General features: G+C 45.9%; 1 protein-coding gene across 7 annotated transcripts in view; it reads left to right on the top strand.

The window, feature by feature from the left end:
* The window catches only part of LOC106572852 (zinc finger protein 335), a 45,047-nt gene that overhangs the window by 7,184 nt on the left and 13,801 nt on the right, over window positions 1-24,062 (top strand). For 4 of the 7 annotated variants that reach the window (XM_045696445.1, XM_045696444.1, XM_045696447.1 and 1 more), the window contains exons 9-28: window positions 291-440; window positions 3,164-3,334; window positions 3,536-3,794; window positions 4,187-4,361; window positions 9,805-9,917; window positions 10,168-10,186; window positions 12,469-12,609; window positions 12,873-12,949; window positions 13,208-13,368; window positions 13,642-13,862; window positions 14,757-14,856; window positions 15,074-15,162; window positions 15,356-15,490; window positions 16,243-16,391; window positions 16,528-16,651; window positions 17,975-18,181; window positions 19,633-19,775; window positions 21,052-21,194; window positions 21,427-21,719; window positions 23,495-23,638. In XM_045696445.1, coding sequence (XP_045552401.1) covers window positions 291-440; window positions 3,164-3,334; window positions 3,536-3,794; window positions 4,187-4,361; window positions 9,805-9,917; window positions 10,168-10,186; window positions 12,469-12,609; window positions 12,873-12,949; window positions 13,208-13,368; window positions 13,642-13,862; window positions 14,757-14,856; window positions 15,074-15,162; window positions 15,356-15,490; window positions 16,243-16,391; window positions 16,528-16,651; window positions 17,975-18,181; window positions 19,633-19,775; window positions 21,052-21,194; window positions 21,427-21,719; window positions 23,495-23,638 — 3,014 coding nt within the window. The remainder of the gene's footprint in view (window positions 1-290; window positions 441-3,163; window positions 3,335-3,535; window positions 3,795-4,186; window positions 4,362-9,804; window positions 9,918-10,167; window positions 10,187-12,468; window positions 12,610-12,872; window positions 12,950-13,207; window positions 13,369-13,641; window positions 13,863-14,756; window positions 14,857-15,073; window positions 15,163-15,355; window positions 15,491-16,242; window positions 16,392-16,527; window positions 16,652-17,974; window positions 18,182-19,632; window positions 19,776-21,051; window positions 21,195-21,426; window positions 21,720-23,494; window positions 23,639-24,062) is intronic. The other 3 variants (XM_045696448.1, XM_045696449.1, XM_045696450.1) reach the window with 3 other exon arrangements.

The raw sequence follows: 24,062 nt of genomic DNA on the forward strand, positions 1-24,062 counted from the left end.
ACGGCCAAGCCCTAACCTGGACGACGCTGGGCCAATTGTGCGCCGCCCGATGGTGAGGTGAAGACAGAATCTGAATGAATTCGAATCAAACTTTATTGATCCTCAGCCTAATTAATTAGAATGAACCTTTTATTTATCCCCAACTGAATTAATTGAAATTAAACGTTATTGATCCCCCAGGGAGAAAAATATAGACTAATTACAACCCTTTATCATTTATTGAACAAGCGCTCTGCCAAAGAGGAAGTTTGATTTGATTATCTGATTGATGGTGTTTGTGTAACTTCCAGGTGGCCCCCCTCCTAAGAAGCGTGGTCGTGGTCGGCCCAGGCGTAGTGATACATTGGCCCGTCAGCCGGCTGAGGTGAAACCAGAGCCCCAGCCTGAGGAGCCAGAGGACGATGACATCGTAGACGCTGGGGCCATCGATGACCCTGAAGGTACAGTCCGTGGAGATCCCTGTCATTTTAGATCAATTATTGTACTTTACAGAAATGCATTGTCACTGGGCAAAAGCAGATAGTCACTCACTCACTCACTCACTCACTCACTCACTCACTCACTCACTCACTCACTCACTCACTCACTCACTGATCCACTCATCACTTTCTCATCATGGCTGTTGCTGTGACCATATTACTGCCACACCGGCAGTCATGAGTCATGCCTGCAGTAAAATTCCACGTGACTGTTGAGTCACGGTAGTATTCTCTTATGCACTCTGGACAGGTAAAAGTTTGGACACACCTACTCAAGGGTTTTACTTAATTTTTTTACTATTTTCAACATTGTAGAATAATAGTGAAGACATCAAAACTATGAAATAACACATATGGAATCTTGTAGTAACCAAAAGAGTGTTAAAAAATATATTTGAGATTCTTCAAAGTAGCCACCCTTAGCCTTGATGACACTCTTGGCATTCTCTCAACCAACTTCATGAGGTGATTCAAGATATCTTTGGTACATTGGTCTAGCCTAAATTTAAACAAATTCAGAGTTAGCCTACAATTATAATTCATCTGTATTTGATTTTGAATAGCCTAGTAATAGGGTATTCTTTTAAATACTTTCTTAATTAATAGGCTGACACATTACCTTTAGCTACAGAATACAGTATCTCACCACTGTGCTCCCGAGTGGCACAGCGGTCTAAACTGCATCTCAGTGCTAGAGGCGTCACTACACACCCTGGTTCAATTCCAGGCTCTATCACAACTGGCTGTGATTTGGGAGTCCCATATGGCGGCGCACAATTGGCCCAGTGTCGTCCGGGTTTGGCCGGGGTAGGCCGTCATTGTAAAATAAGAATTTGTTCTTAACTGACTTGCCTAGTTAAATAGTACTGGGTAGCAGCAGGAACAGGGTTGGAGAGACCATGGCATGCAGAGTACTGGATAGCAGCAGGAACAGGGTTGGAGAGACCATGGCATGCAGAGTACTGGGTAGCAGCAGGAACAGGTTGGAGAGACCATGGCATGCAGAGTACTGGGTAGCAGCAGGAACAGGTTGGAGAGACCATGGCATGCAGAGTACTGGATAGCAGCAGGAACAGGGTTGGAGAGACCATGGCATGCAGAGTACTGGATAGCAGCAGGAACAGGGTTGGAGAGACCATGGCATGCAGAGTACTGGATAGCAGCAGGAACAGGGTTGGAGAGACCATGGCATGCAGAGTACTGATAGCAGCAGGAACAGGTTAGAGAGACCATGGCATGCAGAGTACTGGATAGCAGCAGGAACATTCCATGCAGAGTTTGGGCGGAATATCACCTGTTGTGCTGCAAAATTACCAGAGTATCCTTCCTGACATGAGTGGAAAAACGTTCTGGCGGAGAAGTGGCTCCAATTCCAGTGCATACAGATGACATGTATTTTTGCCCCTGTTCCTTCCCATCTGATAATGGGCCATTCTAAATCAAAACTCATTTTACATATTAGTAAAGACCAGATTAAATTGAGAATAGTCTGATGGGTGAAAATATGATCACTTGATGAGAGAACAGCTGTGCAGCCTGAGGGAAGGAACAGGGAACAAGCTTTTTTTGAGACTTTCTCAAATCATCGACAGTCTATAGTTCCATCATGCAGCCCATATATGTGTTGATTTCTGATACATTCTAAGGTTTGTATCATTCACAACTAAAGTTGTCAAATAACTCTAAATCTATCTTATAGGACCTGTTTCAAATGATGACTTTAATGCTCAACGTAGCCACTTCATATGCTCGCTCACTCCGGAATGGGAAAAAATATCCTTTCCATTTTATTAAGCTAAGTTCAATAATTGTTTTCTTTATTATATAATAAAGCATATCTAGTCTTCTAATTGAACAAGTCTACAGTCCATATCATGGGGCATAGACAGATAACATACAGTATCTAGTCTGATAAATGAACAAGTCTACAGTCTATATTATGGAACATAGACAGATAACATACAGTATCTAGTCTGCTAAATGAACAAGTCTACAGTCTATATCATGGAACATAGACAGATAACATACAGTATCTAGTCTGCTAAATGAACAAGTCTACAGTCTATATCATGGAACATAGACAGATAACATACAGTATCTAGTCTGCTAAATGAACAAGTCTATATCATAGCCAGATAACATACAGTATCTAGTCTGATAAATGAACAAGTCTACAGTCTATATCATGGAACATAGACATAACATACAGTATCTAGTCTGCTAAATGAACAAGTCTACAGCCTATAACATGGAACATAGACATAACATACAGTATCTAGTCTGATAAATGAACAAGTCTACAGTCTATATCATGGAACATAGACAGATAACATACAGTAGGCCAACTCATATTCTGTTCTCCTGAAGAAAAAAAAGATTCATATCATGTTTCTTTAGACCTGCCTAAAATAAATAATGGATTTATTGTGATGGTGTATTTTTGATTTATTATACTTTTTTAAATGTAGATGTTCCAAAGGTGCACATCAGCGGCTTGTAGCCAATGCATGGAGGCCTGAAGATGCTAAATGTGTTTATGCTAGTTAGCTGTCTTTTCCATGACGATAACCGTCTGGGGGAAAAAATTCTAATGACCGCCACAGCCCCATATCCAACCCTCTCAGATCTGTGCCTAGGGGCTAGCAGTCGACTTGGGATTCACACACTCACTCTCCCCCCCCCAGAGGACAGTGACTATAACCCAGCAGATGAGGACTGTAGGGGTAGACAGCCTGCTCTCCTGAGACAACCTGCCCCCCCTCCCTGCTCCTCCTCCTCCTCCACAGACCGCCCCAGACGCAGGGTGGGACGACCCAGGAAGTTCACCTACACAGAGGGCAGCTACAACGGCAAGGGTGGGTATCATATACTGCACAAATACTCACGCCATGCACCACCTCTGATTTTTCGGAATAATCTGTCCATTGTAATATGAAGGCTTTCTAGCTGAAAAGCTGGTAGGAAACCAACTGCAGGAAGAGAATGCCGTTTGTCTTATTATCTTATTCAATAGGTTTGCTATCAGGACATGAACTTCTTGTTTTGGATGTATGCAGAAGCAGTAGCAGACGGGACGTCAAAGCCTAAGGGGAGTGTGGATCCTCAAGGCTCGGAGGAGGCCAGTTCCTCAGGCCTGGGAAACGGCCCAGGTCCCTTGGCCAATGGAAACACAGCGGAAGCCGGCATCAGCCAATCGGACTCTGAGAACAAAGACCCGTCGTCCAATGGGAGGCCAGAAGAGCTTTTCCCAAGGAAACGGGGTCGACCCTCCAAGCGGTTCATCAGGAAGAAATACAAGAAGTACATGAACCGCAAGTAAGACTCAGTTTCGTATTATTACTGACACCTGGGTTCTTTAAACAGCTGTATACCCTTGTTGAAGTATTGGGAGGGCCCCAAATTAGAAGTGTGCTGTCAAAAATATTTTGATTTTCAAATGGTCCTTTCCAGCAGATGTGATGAATGTGTAACCAGGCCATGCAGTGCAGGTAGCTCAGCATTGCTCTGTAGTGTGAAAAAGGTATATAATTCTGTATAAATGATTTATCTTCAGAAAGAGCTCTCACAGCCAAACCTTGACTACCTCATCCCCTGCATCCTCTAGATGGTATTATACGTCTGTCAGTCTTCTCTGCGTCGTCCAGAGATGTAAAATACTGTATGAGCTATGAAGCTTTCAGGGACCTTTTCCCTGTCTGTTCTGTTAGGTACTGTAAGTCTCTGAAGCCGCTCCTGAGGCCTCACAGCTGTTGGATCTGCGGCTCTCGCTTCCTGTCCCAGGAGGACCTGAGGTTCCACGTTGACTCTCACCAAGGAAACGACCCAGAGTGCTTCAAATGCCTGCAGTGTAACTACCGCTGCAAAAGATGGTCCTCCCTCAAGGTGAGTGGGCCGGGGCATACAGTCCAGTCAGCCAGTCAGACGGTCAGTCAATTGTACAGTACCTAGTGAAAGTCTACACACCCCTTGTACAGTTGTCATATTTTGCTGCCATAAAATGTTCTAATACCCGTTGCGCGTGTTTCTTGGCCCAGACAAGTCTTCTTCTTATAAAAAGGGATTCAATAGTTTTTTTTTTTATACCCTACAGATCTACACAACCTGGTCTTTCAAAGTGAAAGAAAAAATACACTGCTCAAAAAAATAAAGGGAACACTAAAATAACACATCCTAGATCTGAATGAATGAAATAATCTTATTTAATACTTTTTTCTTTACATAGTTGAATGTGCTGACAACAAAATCACACAAAAATAATCAATGGAAATCCAATTTATCAACCCATGGAGGTCTGGATTTGGAGTCACACTCAAAATGAAAGTGGAAAACCACACTACAGGCTGATCCAACTTTGATGTAATGTCCTTAAAACAAGTCAAAATGAGGCTCAGTAGTGTGTGTGGCCTCCACGTGCCTGTATGACCTCCCTACAACGCCTGGGCATGCTCCTGATGAGGTGGCGGATGGTCTCCTGAGGGATCTCCTCCCAGACCTGGACTAAAGCATCCGCCAACTCCTGGACAGTCTGTGGTGCAATGTGGCGTTGGTGGATGGAGCGAGACATGATGTCCCAGATGTGCTCAATTGGATTCAGGTCTGGGGAACGGGCGGGCCAGTCCATAGCATCAATGCCTTCCTCTTGCAGGAACTGCTGACACACTCCAGCCACATGAGGTCTAGCATTGTCTTGCATTAGGAGGAACCCAGGGCCAACCGCACCAGCATATGGTCTCACAAGGGGTCTGAGGATCTCATCTCGGTACCTAATGGCAGTCAGGCTACCTCTGGCGATCACATGGAGGGCTGTGCGGCCCCCCAAAGAAATGCCACCCCACACCATGACTGACCCACTGCCAAACCGGTCATGCTGGAGGATGTTGCAGGCAGCAGAACGTTCTCCACGGCGTCTCCAGACTCTGTCACGTCTGTCACATGTGCTCAGTGTGAACCTGCTTTCATCTGTGAAGAGCACAGGGTGCCAGTGGCGAATTTGCCAATCTTGGTGTTCTCTGGCAAATGCCAAACGTCCTGCACGGTGTTGGGCTGTAAGCACAACCCCCACCTGTGGACGTCGGGCCATACCACCCTCATGGAGTCTGTTTCTGACCGTTTGAGCAGACACATGCACATTTGTGGCCTGCTGGAGGTCATTTTGCAGGGCTCTGGCAGTGCTCCTCCTGCTCCTCCTTGCACAAAGGCGGAGGTAGCGGTCCTGCTGCTGGGTTGTTGCCCTCCTACGGCCTCCTCCTGGTGTACTGGCCTGTCTCCTGGTAGCGCCTCCATGCTCTGGACACTACGCTGACAGACACAGCAAACCTTCTTGCCACAGCTCGCATTGATGTGCCATCCTGGATGAGCTGCACTACCTGAGCCACTTGTGTGGGTTGTAGACTCCGTCTCATGCTACCACTAGAGTGAAAGCACCGCCAGCATTCAAAAGTGACCAAAACATCAGCCAGGAAGCATAGGAACTGAGAAGTGGTCTGTGGTTACCACCTGCAGAACCACTCCTTTATTGGGGGTGTCTTGCTAATTGCCTATAATTTCCACCTGTTGTCTATTCCATTTGCACAACAGCATGTGAAATTTATTGTCAATCAGTGTTGCTTCCTAAGTGGACAGTTTCATTTCACAGAAGTGTGATTGACTTGGAGTTACATTGTGTTGTTTAAGTGTTCCCTTTATTTTTTTGAGCAGTATATATATTTCAATTATAATTTTTTTAAGCAATTTTTTTTTAGAAGCACCTTTGGCAACAAATTCTGCTGTAAGTCATTTTGAATAAGATTCTACCAACTCTGCACAACTCTTAGGGAAACCTATATTCATTGTTTTTGTCAAACTCGCTCAAGCTCAGTGCATTTGTTTGGGAATCATTGATGGACAACAATATTCAAACCTTGTTTATGATTTTCAAGCAGATTTAAGTCAGGACTGATACTGGACCATTCAGGAACACTCCACACCTCTTGGAAAGCCATTCTGGTGTGTCTTTGGCATTAAAATGTGTAGAATTGTCCCACTGAGAAATAAAACTCTATCCCAGGGTTCGGTTTTCAAAAGACTGAGGCATGTTTTCCTCTAACTTTTTACCTGGGCTTTGCTCCTTTTCATATTTATTTTCATCCTGATAAACTCCCCAGAACCTGTCGGTAACAAACATACCCATAACATGATGCTGCCACCACATTACATGGAAATACAGAGGGTTTCACTCTGTGATGCGTTGGATTGGATTTATTTTAAGCCGAAAAGTACATTTATTTGCCATGTTGTCTTGCAATATTGCTGCAAACATAATTAGATTTTTTTTTCAATTTTATTCATGCTTCCTTCTTTTCACGGGAACTTGGTACTTCCTGTCCTGTACTTCCTGTATATATCCATCTTAGTTTTACTCGTTACTGCTATTCCTCGTATCACTATTACATAGATACAAACATGTTATTTAAAAAAAAATATATATCTTAATTGTGCAGTGTTGGAAAAGGACCCGTAAGTAACTATTCACTGTTAGTCTACACCTGTTGTTTACGAAGTATTTGAAAAATATTTGATTAGATTCTATGTGGAGTGAATGCAATGTTGTTGATCCCTTTTGTATTTTCAAGTATTGTGGTGGCATCGACATGTCCAAAGCGGTTAATCATGAAATGCTTACTTTCTAAATTGCATTATTACGTTTTTCATGATTATACATATAATTGTTTATATAATTATGTTAGAGAACATTGTGTTTGTGCAAACGGCTGTGCATCTATCAGTGCCAAGATATCCTGTGGCGTCCCACAGGGTTGGATGATTGGACCTTTTGTTATTCCTAATTCATATCAATGACCTTGCTGCTGTGTCTTCTACCATACCTCCCATTCTCTTTGCTGATGAAAACCAATTTAATTTTATCACATAATAATTTTGATTCACTAATTAATGAAGCCGACACAGGCATGGCCAAATGTTCTGAATGGTTCCAGATAAACAAATGATCTTTTAAATGTAAAAAAAATCCAACTTTATTGTATTCACTAGTAAGAAAAATAAATATTGTATACAAAAATTAAAAAAGCCAGAATCTTAATTGGTGGGAATGAAATGGAACAAGTCACATCCACTAGATTCCTCTGAGTTCTTAGTGATGAAAAGTTATCCTGGAAAGATCATATTCAATTTGTCTGCAGCAAAGTGAGGAAATCTGTTTGTATCATCTGAAAGATTAGTGGTGTGGTTCATCAGGCTTGCTTTTTAAGTCTATAGTAGTGCTTCATTTACCCATCTCGCATTTACGGTAATATTGTCTGGGCCAGAACATATGCATTCTACTCATCATACAAAATACATTTGTAAGACTAGCCACCTCCTCTAATTATCTGGCTCCATCTGCACCTTTTTGTTTAAGAAACTCAATATCTTGTCTATTTACGACATTCATGTACGCCAATTATGCACTTTCATCTGCAAATACTCATACCTCCCAGACAGTTTACCTAAACCCTTCAATGGATTCTTCCAGGTTGATTCTGAAATCCATTTATACAACACTGCGATAACCTTCACCCTCCCCACTGCCGCACCTCACATAGTCAATTCTCTATCAGATACAGAGGAACCATATTCTGGAGTTCTTATCTTCACATTGCCAAAACATCATCATCCCTCAAAAACTTCAAGCAACGACTGGGGGTCAGCCTGATGTACCAAACTACTACGTAATCTCCTCCATGAAGAACGGGGGTCAGCCTGATGTACCAGACTACTACGTAATCTCCTCCATGAAGAACGGGGGTCAGCCTGATGTACCAGACTACTACGTAATCTCCTCCATGAAGAATGGGGGTCAACCTGATGACCCAAACTACTCAGTAATCTCCTCCATGAAGAACGGGGGTCAGCCTGATGTACCAGACTACTCAGTAATCTCCTCCATGAAGACTGGGGGTCAGCCTGATGTACCAGACTACTCAGTAATCTCCTCCATGAAGACTGGGGGTCAGCCTGATGTACCAGACTACTCAGTAATCTCCTCCATGAAGAATGGGGGTCAACCTGATGACCCAAACTACTCAGTAATCTCTTACTCTCACACTCACATGCACGCACACACATTTAAACAAAACAAATGTTTTTTTTTTTTTGTGATTACTGATCAACTCATTTATATATTTTACAATACGTAGGTTTTCTCATCTGTTTTAACAAACCTGTTTTATTTTTGTACCTATGTATTGTATATAGTTTTGTGGTGTAGTTTTCATATAAGCCCTTGGGCTTCTAACCTGCACACTTTTTTGGTTTATTTTCATTTGTTTTTTTATCTGTATTGTTGTCTATCACTTGTTTTCTTTGGTGCAAATAAATACATGTTATGGGTGTGCTTGTCACCGGCAGGGATTGGGGAGTTTGTCAGCATCAAAATAAATATGAAAGGAGCAAAGTCCATGGAAAGAGTTATACCAAAACCTAACTTTTTTTGTGTGGGACAATTACACAAATGCTAATGACAAAGACACAGCAGAATGTATTTCCAGGAGGTGTGGAGTGTCCCAGAGGGATACAGTCTGTCCTTACTTTAAATCCGTTTGAAAATCAGACACAGTTTGAATATTGCTGTCCATGAATGATTTGAAAAAAGAAATGGCTGCCAAACGTGCTACCACCAACTATTACCTCTGGGGTGTGAAGACATATGCCAGGGATTATCAACTACATTCAGCCACAGGTCTGGGGGTGGTAATCCCTTAGATTATATTTTCTGTGCAAGGAGCGTGTAGACTTTCACTAGGCTCTGTACGGCTGACTCACTGACTGACTGGATTACTGACTGACTGACTGGATTACTGACTGACTGACTGGATTACTGACTGACTGACTGACTGACTGACTGACAGGATTACTGACTGACTGGATTACTGACTGACTGAATAAATGACTGACTGACTGGATGGCTGACTGACTGACTGACTGACTGGATTACTGACTGGGTTACTGACTGACTGGGTTACTGACTGGATTACTGACTGACTCGATTACTGACTGACTGATTTACTGAATAACTGACTGACTGACTGACTGGATTACTGACTGGGTTACTGACTGACTGACTGGATTACTGACTGACAGGATTACTGACTGACTGGATGGCTGACTGACTGACTGACTGTACACAGCCCTCATTACAGCAGCAGGTCATTAGTCTTTATTGCAAAATAATGACTTTGATTGTTTCTTCAGTTGTTCTCTTGTATCTCAGGCCTCGTCTGTTCACTGTACTTTCTGTAATAACCACAGTGGAATGGTAAGAGCCTGTTGTCTCTGCTGTGTTAAACAGGAACACATGTTCAACCACCAGGGGAACAAGCCCTTTAAGTGTGAGGAGTGTGACTACAGCAGTGTGTATAAGAAGGATGTCATCAGACACTCTGCAATACACAACAAGGACAAGTATGTACACACACACACACACACACACACACACAGGATGTGATCAGGGTGCTCCGCAGTACACAACCAGAACCAGTATGTTCTCTCCTGCCACCATGTGGGCCATTCCCCTGTGAGCTCCATACAACTCACCAGACATGCAGTACATTTACTGGTTTTACTGGTTTTTAGATTTCAGATTGATCGACTTGATCTAAACAAATACAGTTCAATCATTAGATCCCGTAACTTATTTTTCTTCCTTTCACAGGAAAACAAAGTCTGAGTCAGTAAGTATTTTCCCCCTTTTTTTTTTTAAATCTATGAATATTCAGTTACCGTAGTTAGGCTTTTCTATCCAGATCATCCCTTTTATAAAAGAGCCAACTATATCAGTATCCTATAGGAAGTTTACGTTTAGGCCTTTTTAAGGAAGAAATTATCCAGGTGGGCCAGAAAAGCAATTATTATCCAGTTGTGAAGACGGTAGACTGCTACTATCCAGCCCATGATGTAGTCCTGTAATCTAGCTCACTACGGTAAAACAGACTGTTCCTCATCATGATGTAGTCCTGTAACCTAGCTCACTACGGTAAAACAGACTGTTCCTCATGATGATGTAGTCCTATAACCTAGCTCACTACGGTAAAACAGACTGTTCCTCATGATGATGTAGTCCTATAACCTAGCTCACTACGGTAAAACAGACTGTTCCTCATCAGACAGTCACTGTTCCTCATCATGATGTAGTCCTATAACCTAGCTCACTACGGTAAAACAGACTGTTCCTCATCAGACAGTCACTGTTCCTCATCATGATGTAGTCCTGTAATCTAGCTCACTACGGTGAGACAGACTGTTCCTCATCATGATATAGTCCTATAACCTAGCTCACTACGGTAAAACAGACTGTTCCTCATCATGATGTAGTCCTATAACCTAGCTCACTACGGTAAAACAGACTGTTCCTCATCATGATGTAGTCCTATAACCTAGCTCACTACGGTAAAACAGACTGTTCCTCATCAGACAGTCACTGTTCCTCATCATGATGTAGTCCTGTAATCTAGCTCACTACGGTGAGACAGACTGTTCCTCATCATGATATAGTCCTGTAACCTAGCTCACTACGGTAAAACAGACTGTTCCTCATGATGATGTAGTCCTATAACCTAGCTCACTACGGTAAAACAGACTGTTCCTCATGATGATGTAGTCCTATAACCTAGCTCACTACGGTAAAACAGACTGTTCCTCATCAGACAGTCACTGTTCCTCATCATGATGTAGTCCTATAACCTAGCTCACTACGGTAAAACAGACTGTTCCTCATCAGACAGTCACTGTTCCTCATCATGATGTAGTCCTGTAATCTAGCTCACTACGGTGAGACAGACTGTTCCTCATCATGATATAGTCCTATAACCTAGCTCACTACGGTAAAACAGACTGTTCCTCATCATGATGTAGTCCTATAACCTAGCTCACTACGGTAAAACAGACTGTTCCTCATCATGATGTAGTCCTATAACCTAGCTCACTACGGTAAAACAGACTGTTCCTCATCAGACAGTCACTGTTCCTCATCATGATGTAGTCCTGTAATCTAGCTCACTACGGTGAGACAGACTGTTCCTCATCATGATATAGTCCTGTAACCTAGCTCACTACGGTAAAACAGACTGTTCCTCATCATGATATAGTCCTATAACCTAGCTCACTACGGTAAAACAGACTGTTCCTCATCATGATATAGTCCTGTAACCTAGCTCACTACGGTAAAACAGACTGTTCCTCATCATGATGTAGTCCTGTAACCTAGCTCACTACGGTAAAACAGACTGTTCCTCATCAGACAGTCACTGTTCCTCATCATGATGTAGTCCTATAACCTAGCTCACTATGGTAACAGACACCGACCTACCTGTTCTGCTATTTTGTCATGATTCGTCTAGTTGCTTTAGCGATTTTGCGCTACAGCCCAACTGTCATTTTAGCTGAGTTTTTTTGGGGGAGGTTGACCAATGGGGGCAATAGAATCTTATATCACAATATTTTTGGGGTACATAATCACGATAGGACAAAGGTTAACATTGCCCAACCCTACTAAGGTGTTGTCGTTCCCGTGTCCAGTGTGGTCTGTCTGACTCTCAGCAGGTATCTAAGGTGTTGTCGTTCCCGTGTCAGTGTGGTCTGTCTGACTCTCAGCTGGTATCTAAGGTGTTGTCGTTCCCGTGTCCAGTGTGGTCTGTCTGACTCTCAGCTGGTATCTAAGGTGTTGTCGTTCCCGTGTCCAGTGTGGTCTGTCTGACTCTCAGCTGGTATCTAAGGTGTTGTCGTTCCCGTGTCCAGTGTGGTCTGTCTGACTCTCAGCTGGTATCTAAGGTGTTGTCGTTCCCGTGTCCAGTGTGGTCTGTCTGACTCTCAGCTGGTATCTAAGGTGTTGTCATTCCCGTGTCCAGTGTGGTCTGTCTGACTCTCAGCAGGTATCTAAGGTGTTGTCGTTCCCGTGTCCAGTGTGGTCTGTCTGACTCTCAGCTGGTATCTAAGGTGTTGTCATTCCCGTGTCCAGTGTGGTCTGTCTGACTCTCAGCAGGTATCTAAGGTGTTGTCGTTCCCGTGTCCAGTGTGCCACAGAGTCTACCCCATGCAGAAGAGACTCACTCAGCACATGAAGACACACAGTACCGAGAAACCACACATGTGTGACAAGGTAACAACACTGAGACACACATACGCACGCTCACACACACGCACGTACAAGAAAGTAAATTAAATTAATTCATCTTAATTATTAATTGCCAATCAACTTTGTTTTTAAATGTGAATGAGGAGACCTGTGTATTATTGAATGGTTAATCACTGTCACTATTAACCATTCCAATAATCCACTCAAATCAATCAATGTTTTTCTAGTTACAATCTCAGGTTTTCTTTTAAAATCTTTATAAATCTCTGTATGTGCTTTGACTTCAGTGTGGGAAGTCCTTCAAGAAGAGATATACGTTCAAGATGCATCTCCTCACACACATCCAGAGTGTTGACAACAGCAGGTCAGTACAGGATGTTGTGCCGTTTTCATCGTGCCCCTTAGCGGAAAATAGCCTCTTAGCGGAACATAAACCTAGTCAGTCCTGTGAGGCCAAGGAGGTGTTCAGTACACACTGGAGTAAAAACAATTTGCACAGTGAAAGAAAAATCAGCTAGTACTTCAAATTCACCCTGTTTCAAAACCTTTTCTCCTACCATACACGACCCACTCAACATGTTTAGATTCAAGACATGCGATCTAATGCGGGTTTCTATTCCAGGTTCAAGTGTGAGTTCTGTGACTATGACTGTGACAACAAGAAGCTCTTGCTCAACCACCAGCTGTCCCATACCAACGACCGGCCCTTTAAATGTGACTACTGTAAATACTCCACCTCTAAAGAGGACTTCCTGGTCTCACACCTGGCCATCAAACACACCGGTGAGTCACCAATGATTTGATGACAGTTGGAACAGTAGCTAGCCTAGAGGCTAGCGAGACGGAGTAGTGGCCAAAAGGTTGCTGGTTCAAACCACGGGCCTAGCGTACACAGTGGGAACTGACCTGTTGGTCTCTGATCTCCTGTCATTGTACCCTTGATTATGGCACTCAACCCCTTAATTGCTCTCCATCCAGGGGCGCTGCACTGAGACTGACCCTGTGCCTCTCAGTGGCTAATGCGTGTTTCCGCGTGTGAATGTTTCTTCCTCCCAGGAGAGAAACCGTTCTCCTGTGAGATGTGCCACTTCATGACGAAACACCGTAAGAACCTGCGTCTGCACGTCCAGTGTCGCCACCCGGAGGCGTTTGAGGAGTGGAGCGCTACGCACCCTGAGGAGCCCGTCAGACGGAGGAGGAGACCCTTCTTCACCCAACAACAGATAGAGGAACTCAAACAGCAACACGACGACACACCGGGCCTACAGAACACTATAGTACGTCTGGAGAGCCTGGTCTCAGATCTGTTAAGGTTGATTAGATGCATAGCCTGATCTCAGATCTGTTAGGGTTGATTAGATACATAGCCTGATCCCAGATCTGTTAGGGTTGATTAGATGCATAGCCTGGTCTCAGATCTGTTAGGGTTGATTAGATGCATAGCCTGGTCCCAGATCTGTTAGGGTTGATTAGATGCATAGCCTGATCTCAGATCTGTTAGGGTTGATTAGATGCATAGCCTGATCCCAGATCTGTTAGGGTTGATTAGATGCATAGCCTGGTCTCAGATCTGTTAGGGTTGATTAGATGCATAGCCTGGTCCCAGATCTGTTAGGGTTGATTAGATGCATAGCCTGGTCCCAGATCTGTTAGGGTTGATTAGATGCATAGCCTGGTCTCAGATCTGTTAGGGTTGATTAGATGCATAGCCTGGTCCCAGATCTGTTAGGGTTGATTAGATGCATAGCCTGATCCCAGATCTGTTAGGGTTGATTAGATGCATAGCCTGATCCCAGATCTGTTAGGGTTGATTAGCCAACTCCTATGATCTCTGGCATGACAGATCTGTTGCATGACAATGACCATAGCAGTTGGAAAGACATCATAAACTGATCTGTAAACATGCTTGATGAGCTATTCTTGCATTTCTATGCGTTGGAATTAGAAAAGCTGCAGTTTCTGAATTAGAAAAGCTGCAGGTTCTGAATTAGAAAAGCTGCAGGTTCTGAATTAGAAAAGCTGCAGGTTCTGAATTAGAAAAGCTGCAGGTTCTGAATTAGAAAAGCTGCAGGTTCTGAATTAGAAAAGCTGCAGGTTCTGAATTAGAAAAGCTGCAGGTTCTGAATTAGAAAAGCTGCAGGCCTGTGACTCTGTTTTTTTCCCTGTGTTAGCTGGCGGTGGATCCTGATACACTACAAGCCATGCAGACAATGCAGAACGCCTCAGTCTCCCAAGATGCAATGGGAAACACCACCATCATCTACGAACAGGGTCAGTGATTCCTGCCATACAAAGGACAGACAAAAATTACATGGATGAAAAAACACATGCCTTTTTATGGCTCAATATAAATGTATTGTCTCAACAGGAAATTGGTCAGTTGATCTCCACCAAACACAATAAGAACATTTGAATGTACTGTATATTATATTGAGTGTAAGGCATGAGACTGAACCATGACTGAGACTGTCTCTCTCCATCTCCACAGCTGGAAACTCAGACCTGTCAGCCCAAAATGCTCTGGATCTGCTGTTGAATATGAGCAACGCCAGAGAGCTGGTGGGAAACTCACTGCAGGTACTGCCCAAAGCTTTGGTTTTACATCCTGACAAGGTTCTATCCTGCCCTCTATCTGACAATCCATGGTTAGTTCATCTATCCATGGTTAGTTGACCGATCCACCTGAGGAGCAGTAGACATGCTATGGTCTGCATGAATAGGAAAACATCTCGTTTCTGTCTATGAGCAGCCTTTCTGTCTGTCACCTCAGGTACAGGTGTTGAAGTCGTCTGACTCCAGCGTTCTAGAAGCAGGCTCCTGGACGGGCGTTACCTCGGCGACGGGGGGAGGGCAAAAAGTTGTGACCTTTCACGTGTCTGAGACCGGCGAGACCCTGGTGCAGGAGGTACATGTATGACATGTATTATTATGATATGTTATTATATACTCTTATTATGATGTATTGTTGTATACTGTTATTATGGTATATTGTTGTATACTATTATTGTGATGTATTGTTGTATACTGTTATTATGGTATATTGTTGTATACTAATATTATGGTATATTATTGTGATATATTGTTGTATACTATTATTTTGATATATTGTTGGATACTGTTATTATGGTATATTGTTGGATACTATTATGATATTATTGTATACTATTATTATATATTGTATATTTGGTGCAGTTTCTTTTTAGCGTTTGATTTATCGTTGGCTGGACCTTTTTACTTCTAAATGACGTGCGGTATTGACTGGGTTTGTTGTCTGTTCTGTTTGTTGGTCTTTTTACTTCTAAATGACGTGCGGTATTGACTGGGTTTGTTGTCGGTTCTGTTTGTTGGTCTTTTTACTTCTAAATGACGTGCGGTATTGACTGGGTTTGTTGTCTGTTCTGTTTGTTGGTCTTTTTACTTCTAAATGACGTGCGGTATTGACTGGGTTTGTTGTCTGTTCTGTTTGTTGGTCTTTTTACTTCTAAATGACGTGCGGTATTGACTGGGTTTGTTGTCTGTTCTGTTTGTTGGTCTTTTTACTTCTAAATGACGTGCGGTATTGACTGGGTTTGTTGTCTGTTCTGTTTCTTGGTGTTCATCTTTGTGTTTGTGTGAAAAACAATCAAAATGTTAATCACCAAAATAATGATCCATTAGGTCCAGGAGGTGCAGGAGGGTTATGAGGCAGGGACCAATGAGAATGGAGAGATCACCCAGGTGGCCATCCAGGCCTATGAGGGGGCAGAAGGCTTCAGTGTGTTGGAACAAGCTACAGAGGAGATCCACAGCACCGGACCTGGATACAGGTACAATCAATCACATCAGTCAGGTACAACACCATGGTGCAATGGGAGAAAAAAGAATCCTCTGCTGTCATTGGACAAGTTCAGGAAGTACTCGCTTGTTTTCACTGTGTTCCTGTGTGTTGTGTTGTGTTTTCAGCAGTGGCGAGGGGAGTCCCCAGCCCATGGAAGAAGAGGAGGAAGGAACAGAAATAGTCAGAGAGAATGGAGAAAAGTACTACCTGACCTCCGGGCTAGGGGACGGGGTGTTGCAGCAGGTCGAGGTAAGCCTGAAGGGAACCACCTGTCTATTCATTTGAGTGGTTACATTTATCCAGTCCTATCCCTCAGCTTTATACCAAACCATGTGGTCAGGATTGTGGCTTTTAGGTTCTGTTCGGTTCAACAGAAGATAGCTGAGAGGTCATCAGTGGACATTTTTAGTACGGTTGTACTAGACGATTTTGCCGTTCCAGACTAATTTTCATGATTGGGGTGAAATCCTGTGAACTTGGGCTAGGATCAGTACGTCGGGACTCGTGTAGTATGAGCGGGTCAGGTACGCGTCGATGATGGCTGTTCCAGACTTCTGTCGGATGTCCTGATTTTAGTTCATTTTCTGACATGTCAGAAATGTTGGTGGTGCAATTTGTAGTCTGAACAGCGCTACGACGCGCAATTCGGCAAGAGCTACTGCCAATAGCCAATGAGCACTCAGCATGTGAGACCAAAACGATGACGGCGAAGAGGAAAACAGCAGCAACAGCAGCAGCAACAACAGCAGCAACAGCAACAGCAACAGCAACAACAACAGCAGCAACAACAGCAGCAACAGCAGCAACAGCAGCAGCAGCAACAGCAGCAACAGCAGCAGCAGCAACAACAGCAGCAACAACAGCAGCAGCAACAACAGCAGCAGCAACAACAGCAACAGCAACAGCAGCAGCAACAGCAACAGCAACAGCAGCAGCAACAGCAACAGCAGCAGCAACAACAACAACAACAGCAGCAGCAACAACAACAACAGCAGCAGCAGCAGCAACAGCAGCAACAGCAGCAGCAGCAGCAGGCACTGTGTGGACTGAGGTGATGGGAGACAGACTGGTGGAGCTGTGGAGAGAACACCGCTGCCTTTTCGTTATTAAACATTTTATATGACCTCTAATTCACTCTGTAGAATAGAACGTCCATATTGTCCACGTCTCCCCAACCATTGGCTGGTCCATATTCTCCGCCTCTTTTTAATGTATTTTTTGTTGTTATTTTTATGATAATGTGCAGCTCGGGAATGTGTATGTCAGGATTTGTTTCTTTCTACAACACCTGAGAAACGCAGGGTAGGATCAACTAAGGAGTCATGGTGTAAAGTGAGCACCCACATCCTGGGGTTTAGGATGGACGGAAGGAAAGATCTGGGACAAGGAAGTGTGAGCAGGTCCAATTAGAAGTCATGTAGTTTATGCCCAGTATTAGGCTGCAGAAAGCCGTCTGAGGCCCCAGGGTATCAGAACCAAGTCCACCCCAGAAGTCTGCTGTCTGATAAGTTTCATCCTCACGCTCTCTTTCTTTCTTTCTTTCTTTCTTTCTTTCACTCTCTCTCTCTCCAGCTGAGCAGTGAGGCCCCGGGTTCTCCCTCCATGGTGGGTTCTCCCCAGCAGAACCAGCTCAACCCTAAGAGGTTCTCCTGTCGTATCTGCATGGAGTCGTTCCACGGTCGTAGTGACATGGAGAACCACAAGAGGGCCCACATCGACCCCTCCACCTTTAAGTGTCCCGACTGTGACTTCACTGCCTCGTCCTGGCCAGTTGTCAAGGTGGGGGGGAGACTATCTTTGATCAGCTTTGAGACATTTGAATTACATGGTGAATCTCAAAAAGGTTTTTCTTGATTTCTCTCATCCTTGCCTCCTTGAGGAGAAGGTCTGAAGGGATGAAACATTCTTCTCCAATGCCTTTTCAGAACGAGGCTAGGAGATGGGGCACGGGGGGCCGGCTAGGAGACGGGGCACGGGGGGCCGGCTAGGGGACGGGGCACGGGGGGCCGGCTAGGGGACGGGGCACGGGGGGCCGGCTAGGGGACGGGGCACGGGGGGGCCGGCTAGGAGACGGGGCACGGGGGGGCCGGCTAGGAGACGGGGAACGGGGGGGCCGGCTAGGCGACGGGGCACGGGGGGCCGGCTAGGAGACGGGGCACGGGGGGCCGGCTAGGAGACGGGGCACGGGGGGCCGGCTAGGAGACGGGGCACGGGGGGGCCGGCTAGGAGACGGGGCACGGGGGGCCGGCTAGGAGACGGGGCACGGGGGGGGCCGGCTAGGAGACGGGGCACGGGGGGGCCGGCTAGAAGACGGGGCACGAGGGCGGCTAGTAGATGGGCACGGGGGGCGGCTAGGGGATGGGGGCGGCTAGTAGATGGGGCACGGGGGGCGGCTAGGGGATGGGGGCGGCTAGTAGATGGGGGCGGCTAGGGGATGGGGGCGGCTAGTAGACGGTGCACGGGGGGCAGCTAGGGGATGGGGCACAGGCGGGCAGCTAGGGGATGGGGGCGGCTAGTAGATGTGGCACGGGGGCGGCTAGGGGATGGGGGCGGCTAGTAGACGGGGCACGGGGAGGCGGCTAGGGGATGGGGCACAGGCGGGCAGCTAAGGGATGGGGGGCGGCTAGTAGATGGGGCACGGGGGCGGCTAGTAGACAGTGCACAGTGGGGGTGGCTAGGAGACAGGGCACGGGGGGATGGGGCACGCGGGGCGGCTAGGGGATGGGGGCGGCTAGTAGATAGGGGATGGGGCGGCTAGTAGATGGGGCACAGGGAGGCGGCTAGGGGATGGGGCGGCTAGGAGATGGGGCACGGGGGGCGGCTAGTAGATGGGGGCGGCTAGGGGATGGGGGCGGCTAGTAGACGGGCACGCGGGCGGCTAGGGGATGGGGGCGGCTAGTAGATGGGGCACGGGGGGCGGCTAGGGGATGGGGGCGGCTAGGAGATGGGGCACGGGGGCGGCTAGGGGATGGGGGCGGCTAGGGGATGGGGGGCGGCTAGGCGACGGGGCACGGGGGGCCGGCTAGGGGATGGGGGCGGCTAGGGGATGGGGGCGGCTAGGAGATGGGGGGCGGCTAGGAGATGGGGCACGGGGGAAGACTTTTGACAGTCACCACATAGATGAGGTTGAATGTATCGTTTACAGCCTGTAAAGGCAGCATTGACCTTGTCCTGATCTACAACTACTTCCAAAGCATGTCATCACATGGTTGTCCCATTCCTTTCCCCAGACCCACATGGTCATGCATGCCTACCTGAGACCTCACAAGTGTCCCAGCTGCAGCTTTGCCTCCAAGAACAAGAAGGATCTGAGGAGACACATGATGACGCATACCAACGAGAAGCCCTTCACCTGCCAGATCTGTGGACAGAGGTATGACCCAAAGACGGTCAGATTGCAGATTTCTCTAAACTTGTTCTATTAAGGATTATAGATACTGAAGCAATTCCCTACACAAAGGCATTGATTGGTGTAAACATAAGCTAAAGCAGTGATGACACTGGTGTGCTCTGAGGAACTGTGAGGTGTGTCTTGAGGAACTGTGAGGTGTGTCTTGAGGAACTGTGAGGTGTGCCTTGAGGAACTGTGAGGTGTGCCCTGAGGAACTGTGAGGTGTGCCCTGAGGAACTGTGAGGTGTGCCCTGAGGAACTGTGAGTTGTGCTCTGAGGAACTGTGAGGTGTGCTCTGAGGAACTGTGAGGTGTGCTCTGAGGAACTGTGAGGTGTGCTCTGAGGAACTGTGAGGTGTGCTCTGAGGAACTGTGAGGTGTGCTCTGAGGAACTGTGAGGTGTGCCCTGAGGAACTGTGAGGTGTGCCCTGAGGAACTGTGAGGTGTGCCCTGAGGAACTGTGAGGTGTGCCTTGAGGAACTGTGAGGTGTGCCTTGAGGAACTGTGAGGTGTGCCTTGAGGAACTGTGAGGTGTGCCTTGAGGAACTGTGAGGTGTGCTCTGAGACTTTCCCTAATCTGAACACTCACTTATAAATGGTTAACTATTTATTTAGGAGAACCAGTGACCCTAGAAGGAAAAATCCCTCCTAGAATAGCCAGGTACACGTGTGAGAGGCTGTTTTTTTTAATACATTTTGCATCATTTGAGGGGCGCGAATCACATATAATTTGACTTTGCCTGTAAGACCCATTAGCACAGGCAAGTCTGATTTAGGTTTAGCTGTACCAGCCTAATCAAATAAATGTATCCGTCATGGTTGGACCTTTTTACGAAGGAGAAAACCACTCGTCTCGAGCCCAAATCGTTCAAAAGTAAAGACCCATGTCAAGTTATTATATTGCGTATTCGCGGGACGCTCTTAAAGGGGTACACAAAAATGAATCATCATGAGTAAGGCGCTATAACAATAGTTCAAATTAACCCTACTTAATCTATTAAAAAAAAAACTATGTTTGTACTGAAAAGTGATGATTTGCAGTTTGGATCAGATGAGATGGAGGGCATTACCACTGGTAATGGGAACCACTGAGCTAAAAAAAGGTTCCCCCATATTTTTTCCACCTTTCCTTTTTTTATTTATTTATTATTATTTTTTTATTCATGAGGGGATGTGAACAAGTGCACACTTGGAGCAGAAGGGTAGAGAATGGTGACTCCGTGGCTGATTTTTGTGAATATCCATGTTTATTCTTTCAGGTTTAACCGTAACGGCCACCTCAAGTTCCATATGGAGCGACTCCACAGCCAGGACCCTCCGACAAAGAAGACCCGCTCTGGTGGAGGCTCCCAGCAGACCATCATAGTTAACAGTGATGAGGAGGCTCTCGCCACGCTCCAGTGTAAGGAACCATACAAGAGCCTACACACTAGCATGCATACACAGATCATTTCACTGGTTGAATAAGTCAATCTCCATCCATACCATCTGACATTCTGGTTGATATACTGTACACACACTTAGGGCAATACACATAGCTCCCCCAAAGGTGGTTTGAAATGCTCACATTTTAATGTTATTGTATGGTAGCCAGAGCTCCATCTGACCTGGTCTTTGTCCCTGTGTGTCACCAGCAGCTCTGCAGGCAGGACAGATTATCAGCCCAGAGCAGCTACAACAGGCCTTGGGTCAGGACCACATCATAATGTCCCAGGAACAAGGTCTGGGTCAGGACCATATCATAATGTCCCAGGATCAAGGTCTGGGTCAGGACCACATCATAGTGTCCCAGGAACAAGGCCTGGGTCAGGACCATATCATAGTGTCCCAGGAACAAGGCCTGGAAGACCAAGAGGAGGCCACGTACATTCAGCAGATCACCACAGTGGACGGACAGACGTTACAGTACATGACAGGAGACAACCAGGTGACTGATGTAGACTGTAGATCAGGGGTGTCAAACTGGGGGCAGGAGGTCTTCAACGAGGTCCAGGAGACCACACTGAAAATCGGTTATATTTTCTCGCCACTAAAATGTGCTAAAAAGTTCACTATCCAGTACTTTAGAATTTTCAATGTTCCATGACTATCTTTCATTTCTGTGATGTATTAGTGAGCTGGACACAGCCAATAAACTGTATGAATGTGTAGATCCATCATAATTTATGAACCGTTTTTAGATTTGGTTTTAGTCATTTTAAAGTAATATTGAGTTCAAAACCACAAACGTTTTTATTTATTATATTTTTTTACTCAAACCAACTGCGGGCCGGATTGGACCCCCTGGCGTGCTGGATGTTTGATACCCCTGCTGTAGATAGAGCTATAGCTAGATACCAGAGGTGGCTAGTGGATAGAGATATAGGAGGACGGTCACATGGTTTCCATGTGTTCGATATCTTTCCATCCGTTCCATTCCAGCCACTACAATGAGCCCGTCCTCCTATACCTCTACCCACCAGCCTCCTCTGCTAGATACATACAGTAGATTCCTTTACAAATGGAGTTAGGTACGACTACTTACAGTGTATTCGGGAAGGATTCAGATCACTTGACTTTTTCCACATTTTGTTACTTTACAGCCTTATTCTAAAATGGACCAAAAAATGATAATTCCTCATCAATCTACTAGACACAATACGTCATAATGACAAAGCGAAAACAGAAATACCTTACTTGAGCGCTCAGGTTCATCCTGTTTATTATGGGGTATTGTTTGTAGATTGATGAGGAATTATTATTTATTTAATCAATTTTAGAATAAGGCTGTAACGTAACAAAATGTGGAAAAAGTCAAGGGGTCTGAATACTTTCCGAAGGCACTGTTAACACTATGATATAGAGACGGGACAGACCGTGACAATCTAGTTCCCCTCCTTCGCCCTCCCAGGTCTAGTTCCCCTCCTTCGCCCTCCCAGGTCTAGTTCCCCTCCTTCGCCCTCCCAGGTCTAGTTCCCCTCCTTCGCCCTCCCAGGTCTAGTTCCCCTCCTTCGCCCTCCCAGGTCTAGTTCCCCTCCTTCGCCCTCCCAGGTCTAGTTCCCCTCCTTCGCCCTCCCAGGTCTAGTTCCCCTCCTTCGCCCTCCCAGGTCTAGTTCCCCTCCTTCGCCCTCCCAGGTCTAGTTCCCCTCCTTCGCCCTCCCAGGTCTAGTTCCCCTCCTTCGCCCTCCCAGGTCTAGTTCCCCTCCTTCGCCCTCCCAGGTCTAGTTCCCCTCCTTCGCCCTCCCAGGTCTAGTTCCCCTCCTTCGCCCTCCCAGGTCTAGTTCCCCTCCTTCGCCCTCCCAGGTCTAGTTCCCCTCCTTCGCCCTCCCAGGTCTAGTTCCCCTCCTTCGCCCTCCCAGGTCTAGTTCCCCTCCTTCGCCCTCCCAGGTCTAGTTCCCCTCCTTCGCCCTCCCAGGTCTAGTTCCCCTCCTTCGCCCTCCCAGGTCTAGTTCCCCTCCTTCGCCCTCCCAGGTCTAGTTCCCCTCCTTCGCCCTCCCAGGTCTAGTTCCCCTCCTTCGCCCTCCCAGGTCTAGTTCCCCTCCTTTGCCCTCCCAGGTCTAGTTCCCCTCCTTCGCCCTCCCAGGTCTAATTCCCCTCCTTCGCCCTCCCAGGTCTAATTCCCCTCCTTCGCCCTCCCAGGTCTAGTTCCCCTCCTTCGCCCTCCCAGGTCTAGTTCCCCTCCTTCGCCCTCCCAGGTCTAATTCCCCTCCTTCGCCCTCCCAGGTCCAGTATATCATCTCTCAGGATGGAGTCCAACACTTCCTACCTCAGGAGTACGTGGTACTAGCAGACGGGAACCACATCCAGATGTCAGATGGCCAGATCATCCAGTATGAGCATGATGGTGCCTTCCTGCAGGAGCAACAGGTGAGGGAGAGAGGACCCCAAAAACATTAAATCCCAAAATTACTCAATCCAGAATAAATCTTTATTTTAGTATTATTATGTAATGGAAAGGTGCTACAGTGAGGGGAAAAAGTATTTGATCCCCTGCTGATTTTGTACGTTTGCCCACTGACAAAGAAATGATCAGTCAATAATTTTAATGGTAGGTTTATTTGAACAGTGAGAGACAGAGTAACAACAACAAAAATCCAGAAAAATGCATGTCAAAAATGTTATAAATCGATTTGCATTTTAATGAGGGAAATAAGTATTTGACCCCCTCTCAATCAGAAAGATATCTGGCTCCCAGGTGTCTTTTATACAGGTAACGAGCTGAGATTAGGAGCACACTCTTAAAGGGAGTGCTCCTAATCTCAGTTTGTTACCTGTATAAAAGACACCTGTC

This window comes from Salmo salar, chromosome ssa15, assembly GCF_905237065.1.
Source record: "Salmo salar chromosome ssa15, Ssal_v3.1, whole genome shotgun sequence".
NCBI classification, from domain to species: domain Eukaryota; kingdom Metazoa; phylum Chordata; class Actinopteri; order Salmoniformes; family Salmonidae; genus Salmo; species Salmo salar.